The 23,055-nt window shown below is 41.1% G+C and overlaps 1 protein-coding gene across 1 annotated transcript; it reads left to right on the top strand.

Annotated features, from left to right (window-relative positions):
* Positions 1-1,978: 1,978 nt before the first annotated feature.
* Positions 1,979-15,533, top strand: slc2a15b (solute carrier family 2 member 15b). Its single transcript, XM_032564112.1, has 12 exons — positions 1,979-2,118; positions 3,079-3,177; positions 5,813-5,973; positions 6,102-6,226; positions 6,679-6,824; positions 7,590-7,722; positions 7,800-7,987; positions 10,428-10,538; positions 11,987-12,088; positions 12,372-12,447; positions 13,542-13,669; positions 15,176-15,533. Exons 1-12 carry the CDS (start codon positions 2,074-2,076, stop codon positions 15,401-15,403), a joined length of 1,542 nt encoding a protein of 513 aa, XP_032420003.1. The 5' UTR covers positions 1,979-2,073; the 3' UTR covers positions 15,404-15,533.
* The last annotated feature ends 7,522 nt before the right edge of the window (positions 15,534-23,055 follow it).

Here is a 23,055-nt window from a genome sequence, read left to right as displayed (position 1 = left end):
TAATCAATTAGCATATTGAAAAAGTACACTGATATTCATAACTTATGATGTACACACATTGCATTACAGCAGCTGTTGTGGAAGGCAAAGAAATAATGAAGGGCTTTGCACTGCTCCTTTTTACGTTTTGGGATTAATATACCATGGAGTGGTGAACTGTGTGATCTTTAGGTCTTTCTTATAGACCTGACAAGATGACCACAAGCCCACAATGACTGCTCAAAGGTTAAATGGGTCTTGCTGATGGATGAAAATATCAGTTTGATCCTCCTTCGAATTAAAAAGTAATCAAAGCGTTCCCCTAGATTTCACGTTCTGGTATTTTCTTTCAGGAATTTTATCAGACGACGGCAGCAGGTGTTGACAACAATCACTGTAAAATTAAAACGATCCAAAATGAGCAGGCAGAATGCTTGGTCCGAGCCAGAGGTTTGGTAAATGATTTGGATCGGATGGGATCTTAGGCCCTTTGCAAGAGCGTCTAAGCAAAGTTGATAATTCACAGCACAATTGATGTTTTACACTAAACCAACGTGAGCTTTCGTACACCTTAAAGAAAAGTCATGCGACTCCAACATTTTTGAATTTCACAGTTCAGACCTCGGTTTATCTTGTTGAGTTACAGACAGTAAAATATTCGCTCCTCTGGGAGGGAGGGCCACTGTACCAACATTGTATAAAACTTCTCGGCAACAAGAGCTGTGGAAAACCTGAACGATTCACACGTTTTGGGGAAAAAAAACCTTTTACCAGAAACATTACTGCAAAGTTGATTTCTCATGTTGAGCTCCATTAACGTAATCGTTAAAAGTTAAAACCAAAACGACGCCCCAGATTTCCGTACCGACTGAAGTTTTCACACCGTCTGATGAGTTAAGCAACTCTGTCAAATAACAGCACCTGTTACAAAGAAGCTACATGCAAATGCAAAAGTCAGATAGAAAGAATCTGAATTCTGACAAGCAGATCGATTAGAGCTAAGCAAATGTTTATTCAGCAATACAAAAAATGGCCTTTTTGTGCCCAGGGGGAGTAATTACCTAAATGAGCAACAGGTGTGGCAATAAACAATGAGGACCAGGTGTGAGAGGAGAGCAGAAAGCAAAAAAAAAAAACTAAGGAACAACCAGAGAAAAATTAGAAAAGACTGAAGGGATTGATCAGGATAAAACCATGAGAACCAAAATTATTACAACAAACTTATAACTCGAAGCTGTAAATTAAAATAAAGGTGAAGAAAACCCAAAGATCATGTCGAGTACAGTTTCGTGTGCAGTGTTTGTTCTCACCACACTGTATTTGATTTGAAGTCACATATTTGAATCAGAAGGATAAACTTCAGTGCAGTGCAAGAATCATGTAGGAGGCAGTACTAGAGACTATTGCCAAAGTCTCCTCAGAGTGAAGAGCGACAAATAGTAATTTATAGGTTTTAGTCTTGGCCGGAGGAAACCCAACATTTAGGTGAAATAAACTATAATTTCAGAGACAAAATGTGCTTTTTCAAACAAAAAACAAAATATCACTGTAGCACTTTAACATAGATTAATTTAGGAATACACACACACATATATATATATATATCGTAATGCATAATAATGACACTTTAGTAAATATGGAATCACAGTTAATGTGACTTATCTGGTAATTCACACAGTATTCATTTAATTTGACTCTCACAGTTCATCGTTTGCTAACTTTTGACAGTTTCTTCAGCATCTTTTCTTGCTGATTCTCCTCCCTAAATGTTTATTAAAAGCCAAGCTTTTCCATCATTAGCTGTTTGTTACCAGCGGTGTTGCTCTTTAGGGTGACCCACAGGGCTCATGTGATCTCTAATGGGCCGGATCCGGTGGAACCAATTCACGGCTGGTTTGGGAATGGATCAGGAGTTGGATAATAAGTTGGCCGAATCCGCCCTTCGTCGGGAAGCGCCTCCTCTGCGCCACGTGAGCGATGGGAGGAATCTACAAATGGGACACGGAGTGAGGCGTTTTCACGGGTCCCTTTGATGAGCTGCCCCTCGTCTCCATCAAGCTGATTATACCAGAGGAGGAATTATTCATGACATAAATGGCAGAGGAGCTGTTAAAGGAAAATGCTGCAAAAATGAGTGGGGTGAGTTCACTCTTCTTCGTCACTCAAAAGCTCGTATTTTCTCCAAAAAAAAGTAAGTTGTTTGTTGTGTGACAGAGGTTCTACCATCTTGTATGCAACACAACCAGAGAGGAAGGTTGAAGTCGCGAGGCGAGGTTCAACATTAGATAAAGTAAAATATACTTGGGTTGATGCCGACTGCTCAGCGTTGTCTCCTCTGAACTATTCAGAGCTCAAAACTTCCTCAATTTAGACCTAAATTAGATTTATTAGAAGAACTGAGCAGCTTTTGTTCGGTCAGCCTACTTTTCCCTCATTCACACTCACACTAGTGTCATTCCGCAACATCTAAGCAGGGGTCTCAAACTCCAGGCCTCGAGGGCCGCTGTCCTACAGTTTTTAAATGTGCCACAGGTACAAAACACTGGAATGAAATGACTTAATGACCTCCTCCTTGTGTGGATCAGTTCTCCAGAGCCTTAATGACCTAATTATTCTATTCAGGTGGTGCAGCAGAGGCACATCTAAAAGTTGCAGGACTGCGGCCCTCGAGGACTGGAGTTTGAGACCCCTGATCTAAAGGAATGGACATATAAAGTTGGAAAAAAGTGAAAATCTTACAGATCTTGACCTATTTTGTCTTTTTTCAAAATCTAAAGAGAGCGTCACATGCGGCCTTTGCCTCTGTGAGGGCAAAAGTTTTAACTTCAGAAAAGATTTCATGTCATATTTTTAGGCTGCTTGTGATTGAGATGTAAACAACAGCAACTTTTTAAGCTCACAAGTGTTTGTGTGATCTAGTGCAGTGATTTGTTTCATGGAAATGACACAAAGTTTTGTTGCTTCACGCTGTAATAATTGTAAAGGTCAGATGTTTGTTTGGCAGCCACATGATGCCGTAAAATTTCTTTCTATGGTGGAAAATGTGCGGTAAGAGTCACAGTTTGTTTCTCATTTGCTTCTTTGCTCTTCTCTCTGTAGCATCTCACATGGTCACTGCTGGCGGTGGCTTTCCTGGCCTCGTTTGGCAGCTCCATGCTCTACGGCTTCAATTTGGCCGTCGTCAACTCACCCGCAGAGGTTGGTCTCTGCAGCTTCTGCATCATCCTCACGACACACTTTCACAGGCTCTTTGAGTCAGTGGATTTTATTTTAGTGGTTACCAAGGCCCTGAAAAGTGCAGCCACTCAGGATGACTTCATGCGACCCCCGACTGCAATTCTACAGTGTTACAGATTTGGACTGGCAGCAGAGGCAGATTTGGGGGCATCCAGTCATTAAACTGGCTAAATGCTGCAATTTTTTTTTTTTTTTTTTTTAGCAGGGAACAGGCTAAAATATTTTTTGAGACCTAGAAAAGAGAAAACAGTTACCTCAATAAATGTTACATTGCAAAAAATAAACATTATTTCAAGTGCAAATATCTTACTTAAAAATAAGACAAATTACAAGTAACTTTTCAGCAAGATTTGAGTTTGTTTTAAATCAATAATTCCTTAATATTGATTTCATTTATAACATGAACTAGAAACTAGACAAAAATACCTGGTAAGATTTTGAGCTTCTGCAGTGTAAAACTGTAAGCCTTCCTTTTGACAAGACAAAGGTGTGCAGATCCTTTTTGCAATTTCACACACATCAGACTCACTTTAATTTTAGTTAAATATTTATTCCTCCTTTAATTTTTCTCTCTTTTTTTCATTTTTGACGCGAAACATTTTTTTTCAACCATACATAAAGTCTTAAGATTTTGACCAAAGGTTTTGGCGTCACTATTACAACTCGTCCCTGTAATCAAATAAAAGTATAATGTTTTGATAATTTTCTGTAAGGCAGATTGGAACGTGCTCCTCATGTTGCTGCGTCAGCGTGTCATTGATGCTCCTCGGCTCCTAATCCATCATTTGTTCTGTTCTGCTCCTTCTCCATCTGATTTGCTGCGGTGCAGCGGCTGAACTGTGAACATTCCTGTTTTGACGTGGACGACCCAGTTCTGAAGCAGGACTAGTTTACAACACTCTGTTTCAAATTGGAGCTTTTCTTCACTTAAAAACAAAGGGGACACGATGAGCGCTTTGTAAGGGATTTTGTTTTTATTTGGATCATCGGGAGTCACCATGCTGAGGCTTTTAATGCAACAATTTTTGCAAAGTTTGATAATAATGTCATAAGACAATGTTGGGGCTCAATGTCTTCCACAAGCTAAGGAACCAATTAAAGAAGCACAAGAGAATAAAATCCACCGTAGGAAACAAATGTTCCTCACTAAATTGAACATATGTGAACTTCTTACTGTTTTTTTTTTACAGACAAAGAGTAAAAACAAGAAAAAAATAAAAATTAAAACAAATTATTATGAACAACTGACATGCTATTTTACATTATCCGTTCGAAAAGGAGCAGGTAAAAGATACAAGATCTTACAGTATGTTTCCCTCTCATGCTCATCAACTTATAAACAATTAAATCTCCAAACACCAGATAAACTTAAATTATTTCCATGTCACTTAAATGCCACATTCTCATCTTTAAGTATACAATTATTTAAGCTTTTTTTATTATGGTCATTAGCATTTTTGCAACATATTTCCCAACAAGCTCCCTTTTGAACAGTTTTTTAAGCTGGTTTATATTTGTACTTCTTTTAACTCATCATTCCATAAATCTACTCCACACATTGATGAACAAAAACTCTTTTTTTTATTATTTCCTTCTCTTAAATTATAACCCCCCACTGTGTCACAAAAGATTTTTTGTATATTGTGTGGAAGTTGATGGTTTCCTACTTTAAACATGAATTGTTCAGTTTTAAATGATACCCAGAATTTCAGTATATTTGATTTAAAAGTCAAGTTTGAATATATATTTTTAAGTATATTTAAATTTTATGCAGGCAGTAAAGAGAAACAGAGGCACAGATCCAGGAGTAGTTTTTGTGGAGAAAAAGCAAGAAGACAGAACAGTAATATTAGCAAATGAGGCACAAATTGAGTAAAAACAGTGAATAAGTCATTGGTTAAACTTAGACACATAACAAAAAGACAAATATTAAGTCTCTCAAAGTGGAAAGTTGTAAGCTGCAGTCTGAGTGAAGTTGTCTGTTTGAAAAATATGAATTTATTGATCGGAGGGTTTTGTGGAAATCTTTTGCTAGAATCTTAATTGCTGTGGGTTTAACAGCAGGCCAATGAAGAAATGCTGAACTTGGAGAATTATGATGTCGTCTTTTAATTTAAAATCCTGACTTTCTTTTTTTTTTAAAAGCTGATGTTACTATCAATTAGAGGTCACTTTATATCTTATGACACATTTCTTATTTTATGGACTGAACAGAAAACATGTTATATAACATATCCTCTATCTAATGATCTACTGATTTGTCTTCCTCCTAGTTTTCATATTGATGTCACATAAATTAATTGAATCTCTAGAGTAAAACTACACTGAGTTTCATTTCTGCTCAGTGCAGTTTCAGCTAAAACTGAATAAAATCTGAGGAATGCTGGAGGGCATCATAATAAAATTTAGAGTGAAAGACTAAGGACTATTTTGGACTTTTTTCTTTTTTTTTTTACCTATCACATTATATTTCACCCAAATTTGACAGCTTTGTTTAAGAAATGAATTAGACTTCAGCTCGATTCGGTATGAAACCGTGTATTCTTTTGCTTCAGTGCTGTTTGGAGTGTTATAAAAATGATTTCTCCTCTCCCAGTACATCAAAGCCTTCTACAACGAGACGCTAACCGAGCAACATCACTGGATCCCTGACGAGCATTTCTTGACAATCTTATACTCCCTCACTGTGTCCATCTTTGCCATCGGCGGGATGACCGGTGCGCTGCTGGTGGGCAAACTTGTCACTAAATATGGAAGGTCAGAGTGGATGCAGATGGATTACTTTCCTGTTTTGCTTGTAAAAATGACTTTCTTTCGCTGACGGTCTTTGAAAACCTCAGCATAATTAGGAGCGATGAGCTGTGACAGGTTATGTGTTTGAACAGAAAAGGGACTCTGGTGCGGTCCACCATGCTGGTGTTTATCGGAGGGTCTTTGATGGGCTTCAGCAGATGGTTCAGGAATCCCTTCATGGTCGTCGCAGGACGCTTCATCACAGGGGTCCATTCAGGTAGGCCTACCCCAAACAAAAACAGAAAACGTTTACTTATTTCTCAATGTAGGTTCATGCATCGGAGTTAGTTTGTAAAAGGCTCAACGTAAGAAGCACTTTGAGATCAGCTGTAGAACGAACCTGCTGCAGGTTTTGGAGACTTCTTTTAGCATCTTGGGTTCTGCTTCCAGGGTTAACTTGCTTGGACCACTGAGACCTGTGTGTATGTTGAGGCAGCTGTTCGTCTACTTGCAGAATATTTTCTGAACAATGTCACAAATCATGTCAAACCTTTTTTAAGGCTTCGGCTCTCACCTCATTCTCACTTCAGTGGTCAGCAGCGCACCAAACTAATAAAAGTCTGAGGTGTAAATATAGCAACTTTCCTTTCGAAATCCTGAGAAATGATCGCCCTCTTTATGAGCACATGGTGTGACATATCGATCCAAAGTTTTATGTTTTTTCTTCAGGGATCTCTCTCAGCGTGGTGCCGATGTACCTCGGAGAGATCGCCCCCAAGAACCTACGCGGGTTTCTGGGCCTTGTTCCCAGTATCCACATCTGTCTGGGAGTCTTCGGCGCTCAGGTTCTTGGGCTCTCTGAGCTGCTAGGAAAGGTACCAAATGTTGTGCACTGTGTCTGAGTTAGCTTGTCTTGTTATTCTTTTTCCTAATATTCTTATTCTTATCAGAACATTTTAAAACCTGGGATTAAAAACAATCAAACCTGGTGTCCTGCAGCTTCTAGATGTGCCCCTGGTCCAACACACCTGAATCAAATGTCTAAATTGCCTCCTCAGTTGGCAATCAGGTTCTCCAGAGTCCTGCTAGTTAGCTCATTATTGGACTCAAGAGTGTTGAAGTAGAAACACATCTAAAAGTTGCAGGACACTGCAGATCTGGCAAATAAAAGAATAAATTTGTCGTTAGTTTTCTTGAAACTTGCTTAAAGAAATTCCAAACTTTGCAAATGACAGGAAAAGCTAAACAACCCTGTCAAGATAATGAATTCACAACAGTGAAACAAAGAAGTCCATGGGCTTGCATGTTTACATATCACTTAAAAATGTGCTTAAGTTGCTTGGTGAAGCGTGTAAACAAAAGAATCTATAATTAGATAACGTTCACGTGCAATTTGAGCTCGACCCCGGAAATTTCACGACACGTGGCCAAGCAAAAATATTGGTTTATACCTTCAGGTCTTTCAATCTGTGAGCAGTTATTGAGTAGCTGCATGGAAAACCATGAATATCTTTTACTAAAAGTATTTTTTTGTTTGTCAATGTGTTTAATTTTTACATATTTCTTACAGAAACAGCATAGTTTAAAAAAAGCAATATATATATATATATATTTTTTTTTTTTGGCATTTCCTCACACAGGAAGAACATTGGCCGCTGCTCCTCTCCCTCGTATTGTTTCCTACTTTGGTCCAGCTGATGCTGTTGCCATGGTTTCCAGAGAGTCCACGGTACCTGCTGATTGAGAAGGGAAATGTCCACGCGACCGTTTCAGGTCAGAGACGGCACTTCTTTCCTTTGTCATTTCACTTTTATGTGCTGTAAAATTCAGAAGCTGCGTCTGTTCTCCAGCCCTCAAGTGTTTCCGCAAAAAAGGAAACATCCAGGCTGAGGTGGAGGAGATGCAGGAGGAACAACGGTCGCTCTCCTCCATCAAGACCCTCTCTGTCCGCCGTCTGCTCACGGACCGCTCTGTCCGCTGGCAGGTCCTCACCATCGTGGTGGTCAACATCGGGATGCAGCTGTCTGGGATCGATGCAGTGAGTGGGGAACAGAGCAGCGGCTTTGTTGTGTTTTGTTTTTTTGTTGTTTTTTTTTTCATTTTGGATGAAGTGCATCGCTCTGTGCGCTTCATGCAAAAAAACAAAACAACAAAAACGAGAGCTCAGACTGTTGCAGGTCCCAGCTGGGCTCCTTCCTTCTGTCCATACATCACAGAGTCGCACAGTACTACACCCGCTGAATAGCTAAGCTGAGGGCGACATGATCATGCCTCATTATCTTTCTCACTGCAACCTCACCTAACAAGGTCCACCCATCTGAACGCAAAGTGGAGCACATCTTTGTGCTCGTTGCTTCGTGTGGATGGGAGCTCCAGGCATGCTGGCTCACGGTGGCATCGTTTCCCAGCAGGGCGGGGGCTTCCTGCTGGGTCGCTCGGTCCCAGCTGCTCCACGCAGGAACTCTGCAAGGCTTCACGTACGCAGATAAGAACATGAGGCTGAAACTGAAATCTAAAACATCTTATTTCAGTTAATGATTAATTATCTGCTCTCATCTAAAGTTTTGACGGAAACTATCAGCATGTATTACTCATTTTGTGGAACCGGATTGGGAACTCATTGTCCCTGAGTTTGTACGGCGGTAATTTATGCAAAGATTTTACCGAGTAGTGTCAGAGTAGAGAAGGGCGAGTGTAAATGCATGCCACACTTTTGAAATCTTTGAGTGCCAAAAAATTGTAAGACCCATGTCCCCATGTTTTTATGCCACTTCAATAGTTTATCACATTGAAATTACAATAACAAGCATTAAATTGTGGGAATGTAACATGAAAATATTTGAAATACTGAATTAGACCAGTAAAATGCAGCATTACTCAGAAAAATGTTAGCATTTAGCTCGTCTGGAGCATACAGGTTCATGCTAACACAATGCTAGGATGGAAATAGTGGGAGATGCTGCTGCTTATCAAGAGCTTCATTTCAGACTCTACAGGCCTCAGTTACAAACGCTAAATGAACAGAAAGTAAAAAGCAAACGGCAGAACATTTCTCAAAGTTAAATCTGAATGAACCCAACACTTCAGCCAACAGATGCATAATCTGGACTATTTGGGTTTGTCTCTACCAGCTTTACACATTTTAACACTGAAATAAGTCCTCAGTCAGACTGGCTGGAGAGTGAGGCACAGTTTTCAGATATCACCACACATTCTCCATTCAGTTTTGGTCTTAACACATAAATATACTTTGAACCACTAAGTTGTAGCTCTAGCTAGTTTTAGGCGTGGTTCCCCAGCTGCAAGTTGAACATCTGCTCTTGTCTGAAGCTTTTTACTGTCTGAAGAAGGTCTTCTTCAATGATTACCCTGTAATGACCTCTGACCCCTTACACTGCCCCTGTAAAGCGTCGTCACAGCATGATGCTGCCACCATGAGTTTTTAGGGTAGTGGGGATTTGCTCAGGGTGTTCATTTTCTGCCTAAAAATGATTTTGCTACCTTCCTAAAATAATGGCCGAAGTCATTTTGTGCCAAAAGTTTTTTTTGTTGTTGTTGTTTTTTTTTTTTTTACCTTAAATCATCTTTTGGCATAAAAGATGTGGCAATTGTTTTTTCTTTATGGCAAAAAAGGCCATTTTTGTAGGAAGTGGGTGACCTGAAAGTTGTAGAAGAGTTTGTTTTTGATCTCAGACCAAAATCATGGACAAATTGGCAGCTTTTCTGATTAATGATCTCTTTGCCAGACATGTGAATTTACCAGGAATTTCTCCACAATTTTATTTACTAATTGGGTAGTTTGTTGCTTTTATTTGTACATAATCTTAAACATTATTTTAGTTCCACTTCATATCCCTACACCACTTTGTGCCGTAACGCAACAACAAACCTCATAATATGTGAGGTTATGAGGTTTGGACTTTTTCTGAGCTTGACCCAAACTGGATCATCAACAGCAAAATGGTTCCAAACTCGTCAGGAATAAGCATACAAAAGAATAGCTGGGGAAAAAATTAAGATTTTGCAAATGAACCACAAGACGTTTTCTTTAAAAAGAATACAAGGAAATGTTGTTTCACTGTAACCAGACACACGGGTATGCATGTTTCAAAGTTATGTTGATAAAATGCAACATGTTCAGTTACTAAATCAACAGGACAGGGTTGAACTGCGCCGATCACATTTCTGTCCTCACCTCATCAATGATGGATGCTGCTCCGGTAAAATGTGATTGATGAGAACGCACAAATTAATTTCAAGGGGAGCACTTGTCAGCAATCCACGCTCATGAAACGCAGAACCTCAAACGCATAAGTGATTGTCGGACTAATGAAAATGATCGGCATAATGAATCAAGTGAAAGCGCAAAATAACAAGACGGGTTTTTTTGGCTCCTTAGAAAGCGAGATAATCTAATTCTGAGTTTCTACTCTGTCAGATTCATCCTGAAAAACTTCATGTTTTTTGCTGAATTTCAGATCTGGTTCTACACAAATGAAATATTCAGGAATGCGGGAATCCCAGAACCTCACATTCAGTACACGACGGTGGGAACTGGAGCCGTAGAGGTCATCGCTGGGACACTGGGGGTGAGCAAACGTTTTGATGAGACATTTATCAGTCTGTGATTGGCTTTATTTAACAACAGATCATTTTGACAGGACAAGACTGAAACATGAAGTCAACTCCTCTGGTGACATGATTATGTTGACTGGAAAGTTAATTAGTAAACTGTAAAAAAACTATTTTAAAAAGTCTGAAAGGAATTGAATTACTACACAACATTGTACAGCATGATTAATCAAATTATTTTAGTGTACAGACATTAGCTTGATTTAAACTCCACTTGAAATTGCTTTAAAATTGTGCTTTTAATACCTTTTCATTGTATTTTTGTTAGTAATGTCTTCTTCATTGTTTCATTTTTTTCTGTAGCAAAAAGAAGAAGTTACTGGTATCAGTGTATTCTAGTGTTTTAAAACTGCTAAAATCTTCAATTATATCATTTCATTGCTTCAAAAACATCTAACTAGATGCCATAGAAAGTGAAGGAGTGACAGAGTTTTCTCCGGCCATTTGGAATGTCGAATAATGTGGTGTTGTCCATGTGTTGCTACACACTGCAAGTCAGCTGGCTGAAAGAAGGTTAATCCACTTTGTTCTGGTTGTGCTAAAGACAAATGGTGAATAAAAAACCAATGACAGTCATGATGAGGAAATTAAAGAAGCACCACCTTTCAATACCGCAAGATGAGAGGAAGCTACGAGCAGCGTCTCAGTTAGACTGTTAGCCAACATGAAACCCAGTTAATTAACTGCAGATGGATTTTAGCTTGTTATTGTTGTACTATACCGGTTCAACAACAAGGTTGAAGAACTGTTACTCAATTGAGGGATAATGAGAGTGGGTCTAGTTATCATCTATTGATTTCAAAGTTTTCATCTAATAGCTCCTGTTTTGTTGTTAAAATGTTATTTTTCAGACAATCAATCTTTGTTTTATTCTTTACTTAAAACAGATGAGGTGGAAGAAGTTAAAACAAATTGAGCTGTAATTGCTGATAAAATGTCTAAACATTTATTTTTTTGTGGCTGAATAAGTCTAGGTTCAGCCACAGTTTAGAAAATAAACGACATTCCTCTGAAAGGTAGTTGGGTAGTTTGTTGCCCTGGATTATATTTGGAGATAAAACAATAAAACAAATGCATGTCATACTTTTTATTTGTACATAATCTTAAACATTATTTTACTGAACAAAATTAATAGAAGGGAGCAGCCAAAGTCCAAAGAAAAGGCTTTAAATACCTTATTTTTCCAAAACGTTGAGAAAAGATTCAGTGCCACCATAAAAATTGACTTCTTAAAAGTAAACAGAGAAATTTTAAAATTAACTCAAGACTTTCGCACAATACGGTAAGTATGCTATGAAGCGGACATTAAAACACAGAAGATGAATGCTGAAAATGTCAAATGTTTCTGCCCTTTTTATTTGTCTACAGTTGCCAGCCATTCACCACTTCCTCTTCCATTATTTAGTGTTTCACCATTGAGCGTGTGGGCAGACGACCTCTGATTATCGGTGGGTTCCTCTTCATGGGTCTGTGCTGTGCGGGAATCACCGTGTCCGTCCTCCTCCAGGTACATCTACAATGACTGCATCTGAAAAACTTGTGTGCATTTTACTAAACAGGAATACTAGAGTCAGTAAGTTCAGATATCTATAATTTGCCTCTTCCCCTGTCTTGTTTGTGCCTGTAAACAATAACAATACAAGCAAGAAAGTAATTATGTGTCATATTAAGTAAATGTCAAGGAGCACCACATGGTACAAATTATGTTTCTGGTATCTTATAATCAAAATGATTGAGTGCAATTAAATGGATAGTCATTAGAAAGTGCGCAAATTTCCGTGGCTTTGCAGGCGCAGTTTCCCTTCATGAGCTACATCAGTGTGGGCTGTGTTGTGGGGATCATCGCTGGCTTCTGCATAGGTCCAGGTAAAATCAAACTCCATCATATCCTACCAATTTTTACTTCACAGGAGGAGAAAATACTCCCAGACCTCAATCTGAACCCTTTCCGTCAAGCAGAGGCAGCCCTCGAGTTTAAGGTGACACTGCTCCCTACTGGAAGCTCGAGGAACAGCAGGAACTCAGCCTCCACTCCCCCCATCCTCCCTACGAGAGCATGAAGAGATATTGTATTTCATTACTCTTGTAAATTAGGAAATCTGTGCTGCCACACTACATCCATTCCTGTAGCCATTTAGATGAGACGAGGGAAGAGAATTACGAGGCGTTAGTTTACCACCACATCAAGCGGACCCGTGAGGATGATGAATCGGGCCAAATCTGGTGTACGTAGCATCATTCATCAACGCGGCAAAAATCTATACCACAGAACAAGAAGGAGGATCTCTGTTCCTGCAATTAGACCTTTAATGGCTCATTGTTCACAAGCTTCCCTGTGATGAATACGGTTTCTTTCGGAGGAAACCTTGCTCTCACGTACAGCATGTTGACGGATGATGGCCTATAGTTATTCATCTGACAGTACTAAACCTCTCTGTCTGCTGTTAGCAGCCACAGATAATGAGGACATCATTCTGGAAGATGATCATTAGAGCTTTGGCTAAGACACAATCTAACAATGAGAAATGTTTAAAGCAAAGCCACCCTCTGATGTAACCTCGACACTTGTAGAGGTCCCGGCAAAGCTGCCGTCTTTTCACACTTACTGCCTGCCTCTTCTAGACGTTGTCGGCCATCTTCCTGCCTGCAATAACGGACACTAAATGAAATACATGAAAGGAAACGAGTGTAACTTAATAGCACTTTGGCTTTTGTTAGATCACCATTTATTAATTTTGAGCGAAGGCTAGTAAATAGGCCAGAGAGGGAGTATTGATAAACTACTTGATGAATGAAGTTGCTGGTGTTAATTTCATAACAGCACCAGGTAATTAAATTGGATTTATGTGATGACTGGATGCTTGGTCGGATCGAGCCTATAAATTTCACCAAACAGACACAGAACGCAGCAGTTCTGGTTTCTACTTTAACACGGCCACTTTTTTGTCCTGTCCTTCCAGCCGGCGTTCCTTTTCTGATCACAGCTGAGCTCTTTAAGCAGTCGCACCGACCGTCGGCCTACACCGTGGCCGGCTGCCTCAACTGGCTGTCCAACTTCACCATTGGCTTCGTCTTTCCCTTCCTCGAGGTCAGAAACTGAATCTGAACTTTTAACAATGCAAAGCTCTTTCACTTCTCCTCAGATGCAATCACGGTTTGAAACTTTTTGATTTCAAACTAGTTTGAAACTTTTCTATTCTGGAGGACAAGCTTCAGATCACGTATTATTACCCAGAATGGTCTGTCATGTTTATTTTATATATGTATATAAATATCTTGCTTTTCAAGAACCAGAAACTTCTGCGCATTGTACTGGGATTTTACGTGAAAGATGAACACAAATTAGCACTTATTTGTGAACTGGACACAGATCTATCAAATTTTTTTATATGTGATCATATCTGAAACAGTCGTGGCAACTGACTGTTTCCGTAAAAGCCTCAGAGGTTTGTTAGAGAACATCAGTGAGCAAACAGCATCATGAAGACCAAGTAGGAGCAAAGACAGGTTAGGGAGAAAGATGTGGAGAAATTTAAAGCAGAAATTTTAAAGTTTAAAACATAAAGCTTTTAATGTCTCTGTTCATCAAAAAGTGGAGAAAGCAGAGCTCATCTGCAAACGATATGTCAGGCCACCTAAACTGAGAATATCACAGTCCACTGGTGCTTATGCGTTTTCTCAACCAGAAGAAGAGTTCAAGAATCTCTGTGTCTTGGTGGGATGGAGTGAAAGGTGCAGATTAGGGCCTCATTTGTAGTAATGAAGACCTTTTCATTCACCGATCCGTCTCTGCTACGACCATGACCTATTGCTGAGAGATATAAATACTTGCCTGACGAACACAAAGTTAATCAGTCACTTTAAAAGTGACAGAAATGAGGTTGTTCTGTAAGACAGCTACGAGTAAATGAGCTGCTCCCGTGCATCGAAAGGAGTCAGCTGAAGAGGGGACTATAAATCTCCTCTGGCCAAGGAACTCCTTCAGATCCAGAAGAATTGGGTGGGTGGATGGATAAATGAATATGTTTTTGTGGGTCTCCAAAGAGCAGGTTTTTAACTTTAACTTTTTATGTTGATGTTTTTTTTTTCATAGATCCTAATCTTCCTGCTAACTGGTTGCACTTTTTGTTTATGCAAAATATTTCACATTTTTACTATAAACTTATAATTTCCAAATGTCCTTTAGGTTGACAAAATTGACGCAATGTCATGCAACACAAATCTAGTTTGAACATCTGAAAATGACTACCAAACATTTTTGAAAAATTAGCTTAAGCTAAAAGTGCTACCTTATGTTTTGGGGGGAAATATTATCTACTGTAGAACTTGAAGCATTTCAGATTTCATGTCCAAATGGGCAATTAATTTTACAGCAACACAACAAAAATTATTATTTAGCTAGATGCCATGGCATTTGATGAGCATAATGGAAAAATACTTTTGAAATAAAATCATCCCAACAGGCATTTTTTGTCAATTTGCATGGAGCAGCAGTTTACGACTGCTTTGATTCGCAAGAAACTTTAAATGTTACTAAAGTTAATAAAGTCAGCTTCCGTATCCTTTTGGATTATTTTGCGTTGTCCCTTTTTAGGACGCGACGGGCCCGTACTGCTACCTGATCTTCTGCGCGGTCTGCTGGGGAGTCGCTGCGTACACCATATGGGTCATTCCTGAGACCAAGAACAAAACCTTCCTGGAGATCAGCCAGATGTTCGCGACCAAAAACAGCGTCCAGAAGGAGGATCCGACTCCAAACAGTCACCTGAAACTGGCGCTGATGAACGGCTACGGATCACTCAGGCTCCATGACGAAAAGTGAAAGGTGGAAAGAGAAAAATAACTTCCTGTAAAAAAAAAAAAAGAGTACGACGATGAACTGCGGCCGTGAGATTGACTGCTTTACTTGAACAAGTCTAAGAGAAAGTACAATAAAACATTGGCTTCATTGAGATGTTTTTGTTTGTTTGTTGTTAAATTCCTCAGTTCTTGTCCATGACGTGGAGCAGAGGCTACACAGTCATGTGCTTCAGCTCAACTGTACGTCACATTCGGATCAAACTCCCACGGTCGCTTGGCTCTTTCGTTGGCACTGTGGAGACTTCACAGTTTTCTCTCAGAAGTTTTCAGCCACTGTGTTAATTTGATTCTTTCAACACCACATGATATCACTATTTTTGAGAGTTAGGCTCGTTTGACCTATTATTGGCCAAAGACAGATGCTTAGCTACCTGTAAACAGGACTTCGGGTTAATATGCAGTGCTGAAGACTGACAAATCACTGGATATTGAGCTGAAAATGAACTAAAGCCGGTGAGCGTCCTCAGATTTGTTTTGAACAACAAGTAAGTAAAACTAGAGGGCCCTGGGTTGGCCTTTGAAGTTCGTCACGTTTTATTGAATTTCAACTGGGATTTTCTGGTATCGCTCAACATACAGTAGAGCCCGGTTGCTAGTTTGAAGGGAAACAATTCATCAATCTTCAATTTTTGTACAAATACAAAAAAAAAACAACTGAAAAGTGTTGTGCACATTTAAATTTTAGCTCCCCTGAGTCAGTACCACAAAGCGAACTTTTGTATGTATATATATATAATCTTTTGGTGTGGATTATATCTCTACCAGCTCTGCACGTCCTGAGACTGAGCTTTTTATCTATTTAGTTTAGACTGGCTAGAGAACATTTTGAACTGTAATCTTTAAGTCTTGCCGCACATTAAGGTCAGACCTTTGGTCACTACTATAACATATTAATATGGTTAGTAGCTCTAGTGGTGATTAGTGTTGTCCTGCTGGAACAGGTTTTCCCTCAGGACACCGCTGCATTTAGCTCCTCCTCTTCAAATCTGACCAGCATTCCCACAGCATCATGCTGCCGCCACCATGTTTCAAGGTAGAGGAGATTGTGTGTGTTCAGGGTGAAATGGTGTCAAAAAGCTTGGTTTTTGGTATAATTTCACCACTTTCCTCCATGTGTGGTGTGTTTTCTTCCTCCTGGTTGTTGTGTCCTACATGGCTTGCAGAACTTACTACGGCCTTCTTTTTTGCAACTCTTCCATAAAGGCCAATTTTGTGGGCCCATCACCATGACAACAGATTCCCACCTGAGCTGAGGAACTCTGCATCTCCTGTAGAGTTACCATGGGTCTCCTGGTTTCTCCTCCAGCCGATGCTCCTCTTACCGGTCTGCCTATCTTCTGTGATTTCTGTGACATACCAAGAGTCTTCCTGATCACCTCCAATCTGGTCTGAACTGCTAGCGTGTGCGATCGAGAGTGTGGAGCGAATTTCAGTTACGGCTGTCACCGCCATCCTCACGGCTCCGGTGCTCTGTGAAGGTTGAGGCCCCGCCACAACATGCGACACACGCCACAGCTTTCACGACTCATACCGCATGAGCGATGCGGAAGGCCTCTCCTCTCCCTCTCATCTCTTCCCTCTGCCTCTAGGCTGGCCGATCCATCTGTCAGCGCCTGCAGAAGGGCCCCGCAACCCCCAGCTGGGGCAGAATGGATAAATGCTGTCACATCTCTCGGCGTCCTCATAAAAACAAAAGAGTTGAACTTCGGCGTGTGCGGGTTTGCAGCGAGGGTTTTGCATGCTGCAGTGGTCTCGACACTTCAGACACGACCGCCTGTCTTATAAAGAGGCGAGGCGGGCTCGTGATGGAGGGTCAACCTTTGGAGCTGCTGCTGAAAGACAAATGGACGGCCGAGGAGTCCCCAGTCCCAGCAGAGGACCAACAGCAAGGGCTGAGTGGCCTGTTCATATGTAACATCACTCTCAAACAAAGGTCTCCTTGTCACAGAGACTACAGTATATTTCTGCGGATAATGCCACAGCATACACACACACACACACGCACACGCACACAAACACACACACACAGTTGGCTGTGCCTCAGGCTGGCAGAAGCTATAAATCAAACAAATAGCATCACACCCTGACGAAGGAAGCATTCCAACAGATAAAATGCTCTCCCACACAACAAAGCCACACTCACTGCGTAATTAATTGCAACAAATTACCTCTTCCTCTCCCTGTCGGCCCCCACCTCGCCTCTTTTACCACACTGACAGGAGCACCGCGCGCTCCTGAAACACCAGAGTGCGGATGCGCACCGAGCTCGTGCGCGATCAAGAGGCATGCTAAAGGCTTACCGCACGCACGCGCGCGCGCAAGCACACGCAAAACAGGGATGCGCCGCACACACTGCTCGGCCTGCACCCTTCATAAGTGCTTTAATGTGGCTTATTGCAGAGCGCGGTCCCCTTAGCCGTGGAAATATTCGCTTGACGGATGTGCTTTGTCGCAGGCGCTCCCCGGCGGAGGGCGGCTGTCAGGGAGGAGATGATAACATTAACAGGGAGGCAAGGCGATGACAAATGCCTGTTATCAGCGAACGAGGCCGGTGACAAATCGAACGGCAGCGGCCCAGGCAGCCCCGGCGCGGCGTAATAAAAAAGAAGATGGATGGCACACCCAGGCAGGGCCCGCGTTAATGCGATTTCCACTGCTCTGCCTGACTCCCAATTAAGGCTGGGGGGGAGGAGGGAGGACGGGGCTGTGTGCCGGTGTGAGGACGGAGAGAGAGAGAGGGAGAGGGAGGGAGGGAGGCGACGGGGGCGATGACGGAAAGTGAGATAAGAAAAATAAAAGGTGGAAACTGAAAAGAACGCGTAAGGAAGGAAGTGAGAGATGTGAAGGTGGAGCGAAACAACTTTCCCGGGTTCATTTTGGTTGAAGAGTGAAGGAAGGAAATAGACCATTGTCTCATTAAATCCTTTGAGTGATTTCAATCTCTGGATTGACTGTTTGCATCATGACATCCTCAGCAACTCAGCCGATTGTCTATGGTTGACCTTTTGTCACACTCAAATGTTCCAGTTTTTTAAACAAGTTTTACAAAAATAGGCTGAGTAGATGCCGATTTTATTTTATTGTTCATTTAAGTTACTGAGGGAAATAAGGTGTCCAACCCGTTTACACAAGTTCTCATGGTTTTATTTAAAATTCAAGTTTTTTGTGATCCACAGTGGCTTTCTACGTTATCATTCTTTCTCACATGACAAAATGTTTGGGCGTCGTTGCCCAAAGGAATTTTATTTTCATCCTTTTCTTCCCTAAATGTGTTTTCTTCTTCGTTTGTGTTTAAGAATGGAACAGAGCAGGAAAGAAAATATTAAGTTTTAAATAAGGATCATTTGTAGAAAACAAAGCTCTCTTAAGAATAAAAACTTAAGATGGTTTCCTGTCTCGTGGTGACATGTCTTATTTTACTGCAGTTTTTGTAAATGAAACTGTAGTGCAGCTCTGCCTGTCTGTATCATACTGGATGCTGTTTGAGTGAGAGGAGAGTCAGGTGGCTAAAGGCTAACTTCTTTGGCTTCATGTGCACACAAACCCCCCCCTGCTGGTCAAAGACAGATAATAAATTTATGCTCATCTCTTAGTTTATATAAGATACTGTATATGCATTAGTGCATGATGGGCAGCTGTGAAACACGACAAAACGGTGAAATCAGATTTTACTTGTCAAAACGTGTGAATAGGTTTTCATTGTTTATTAACTCAAAGACAGAAGAACAGTTGTTTTCAAACCAGTGCAGTGCTTCAACAAAGCAACTGACATTTTTGTACAACATGCAGTTTAAAGAGTCACACGCTTTTGGCTCAAATGACAGGATGACCAAAATCAGGTATAATAGCTCCAGCATGTGATGCATGGAAGGCCATGGTCAGGAAATATTTTGTCACTGTAACTGTGCACAGGGTAGACATGAATGAGCTGTAAAAGAGTGCAGCAGAGTGTCAGATTGATTAGAAGACTTGAGTTTTAGTTCCTAATAAGGTGATGTTGGACTTCTTTTTTTTTTCTTTTACAAAAATGAAGCACTCATTTTTCTCTGATCGTATAAAACTGCGAAGTTTCTGTCTTTACTTTATAAGAGTAAATCGAAAAAGTCAATTATTTTGTAGCAAATGCTGTCACAATCAGGACTCCCAACTCTCTCACAGAGTTGTAAATTTATTTTGTAAATAGTTCTTCGTACAGCAGCGGATTAGTTGAGGAGGAAGTGTGCGGCGCTTTGTGAGAGAAAGCGTTTAGGCACGCCTGAATGGCTGCCACAGGAGAATCAACACTCCAGACATGTTTTCTTAAGAGGGAATAATATTACAACATGATACAAAGCTAAAAATATATATATATAAAGCCCCCCCTTTAACTGCCGTACTGTGTCTATTGAATTGAATTGAAATAAATTAACAAAATCACTAGTACTACTAGTAACTACTCAGCAGGACTCATCGCAGCTCTACTTGGTTTTCCATTAGTAATGGTTACATGGTATCAGCAATGAGAGGGGGAGTTGATTTGACTCGGCCATTGCTTTACTGGATTCCATATTGAATGATGGTGAGTATTTAGGGAAAAGGTCCCAAACTGCAGGCCTTGAGGGCCAAAGTCCTGCAACTTTTAGATGTGTCCCTTCTCCTCCACACTTGAATTAAATGGCAAAACTACCTCACTAGGCAACTGCCTCTGCGGATTAGCTGATGTTATAGCCATATGTGCAGAGGCAGAGAGACATGTAAAAGTTGGAGGATTTGAGATTGAGACCACTGGTTTGGTGTAACGCATCTCATGAGCTTGATTCGAATCAACATGGAAATTGTAAAGGTAACTCTGCTGTTTCCTGTCTGAAGACAAAAGGACAACAACTTACGATTCCACCAACATCGCTGGCCATCCTAACTAACCTGAGCATTCGTGGCAGCCTCTGTTGTGGTGAACCAGCCGTAGTGTAGCAGAAAGAAAGTGAGCAGCACATAGACGAGCTTGATTGGGAGCGTTAAAACCCTCCTTCTGGCTGTGATTGGTTGTTTCTGACGGAGAAATATATTTACAGGAGAAGGCAGAGGAGCTTCTGTCTCATATCATACTGTCACGGCATAATGTCAGTTTTAGCAAACGTAAAAATAAAAAAAAACTGATCTCTGTGCCAGCCTTGTAGCTAATAAAGTGGCCAGTGAGCGTCTCTAAAGTCATGGGGATGAACAGGAAGGCTGATGACTGTTCAAACTCTTCCCTACCAAAGATGTTGCGTTGTTACTAAAAGGATCAGCGCAGGATGTTGAGTAATTGCCTCTGGATGAGGGGGGCATCTGTGCCTGAATACCCAGGGGCTGCTGTTTTGTCACTCTGACAGTGTTTTATCGAAGACTGAGGAAGCTCAGAAGGCTGCAGAACTGAGCCCCATATATCTCTCGCTATTACACCCAGGCTAGAAAGAAAGGGTTGAAGTGACAATGAAATACGGCTCTGGCACCAGGGGAGACGAAGAACAGGGACTAAAGAGGGACAGCTGAGTCTCCCTTTCAGCCTGCAGGGAGCTGCGCTTCAAATCACCCCAAAAAAGAAAAAAACAAAATCCCTGTCCTGTACTGCAGAGAGAGAGAGAGAGAGAGAGAGGGGTGTACAGGAGAGGGTGTGTGGCGTAAAAGAAAGAAATCCTTGGACAGAATGTTCTCTGGGTGCTTTTACTGATATTAGTCTTAAAGAACAAGGAGAAATTAAAGTCCTGCAGGAGAAAGGAAGAGGGAGCGGAGTTGGGTAAAAATCCAAACTCGGCAAGGACCCTTGCATCATTAAGTTGTCAAGTGGACAGGAGGCCCCGAAATATGACTGGGAGTTATTGTTGAGGCCAGGCCTGATGATATAAGAATTACAGTACATGGATCATAGCCGGATCGATAGGTAGACAAAGTCATTATAAAGGGGCTAGAGTTCAATGCCTCCCCTGGGCTGCAGACAGGGACTCATATTTATCACCGTGGCGATGTGTAACACACACAGCACTCAGGTGGGTAGCTGCTGTGTAGTTATATTTTCCTTGTTGCTCTTATTTCCAAAGCTATTTGTTTCAGCTGTATCGATTGCTTAAGTCATCTGTGCTGCTGGACAAATCTGAGTCTCCTTCTGTGCCTCTTTACCTCCATTTGTCTGTAATTTGCTTGCTGTGAAGGATGTCAATAGGAATGCACATTCACTGATGTACTGCACGGCTTAATGTGTGCATATAATTCAGCGGTGGACATTTGCTTTTCTTTGCTTTCAGCCTTTGCACCTCCAAAGAGAGAGCAGAGCGAGAGGGAGCACGAGCGGGGCAGCATCGATCCTCGCTCTGCCGAGAGAAATTAGGCATGAAATTAAAGCTCCCATCAAAGGCCAAGGCCGGCGTTGTCACCTGATCTGGCACTATTTATACTCGCAGGAGACGGCGAGGAGGAGGATGATGTCTTCTTCACGGTGATGATAACAGGACAGAGAGATGGGGAGAGAGAGAGAGAGACAGAGCATCCACGGTGCCACTGACCCGCTATCATTTATACTGCCAGGGCTCAAGTGCAAGGTTAGCAGCAGCCTGAGGCCCCATAAATCACCGCTCTGCTGGACGGAGAGAGGTCGGGGTCGGTGCCTCTCACAGCCAACCTCCACTGATGACGGAGTATTTATAGATCAGAAAGGAGAAGAGGGGAGGGAAGCTGGAGGAGGACGGATGTGCAGAAACTCAGATGTGATGGGATATATAGTTTCATTTACCACTATTACCATGTAGCCTTAATTTTATTAACTTGTGGCTCTTACTAATTTTCTGAACTCATGGTTTCTGTAAGTTTCACCAACTACAATTTGGTGAAACTATACAGAATTCTTGTATCACAAAGGAAAGTGTAGCAGTGCACAGAATGCATATAGCATCTTAAGAGTTGGCAACAGAAGTGAGCCAGTGGCGAACGTCATCCATCCAACTGGAATCATAATCATAAATTTACTCTTTCTTATGACAGACCCAAAAAAGTCTAGCTAGCTAGCAATGGTATGTTAGCAGCTAGTTAGCGATAGCCTCAACCGCCTCAAGTTACAGGACAGAATGGCGATGTCTGTGTGCGACTCAAACTTTTGCCCAACAGAAAGGTCCTTTGAGACAAAATGTACAACAAAATGTAAGATCTGTGATTAACAAATTTAAGGCCAACTTAAATTTTTTTTGTGAATTTAAGACACTATTTTAGATATATGAATTTAAGGTTTTTTAAAGACCCTGAAACCGTTTCTTTTCTAGGATGGAAAGTTTACACAACTTCAATGAGTTTAAAAACAAAGTTAATGGAAGTAGCTATAATCTGAAATGGATTTCCTCGAATCCATAAAGAGTCAAATCTGTACCCTCACAGTTCAGTAGGCATACGCTTATACTGGTGTGTGGTTTGTACCTAAACCACACACTTTTTGCAGGAATCAACAAGCCTTTATCCATTTTCCTGAGGATTGAGGTGGGAACGTTCTGCACCATTATCCTCCTATTCAGGGCCACCGCCAGGAATCTTGACAATGATGACAATGAAAGGAGGGTCTTAGCGCTGTCAATCATCCTCATTCACTCACTGCTAAATATGCTAATAGTGGAA

This window comes from Xiphophorus hellerii, chromosome 5 (genome assembly GCF_003331165.1).
Source record: "Xiphophorus hellerii strain 12219 chromosome 5, Xiphophorus_hellerii-4.1, whole genome shotgun sequence".
Classification (NCBI taxonomy): domain Eukaryota; kingdom Metazoa; phylum Chordata; class Actinopteri; order Cyprinodontiformes; family Poeciliidae; genus Xiphophorus; species Xiphophorus hellerii.
This window is presented reverse-complemented; position numbering and strand designations above follow the sequence as displayed.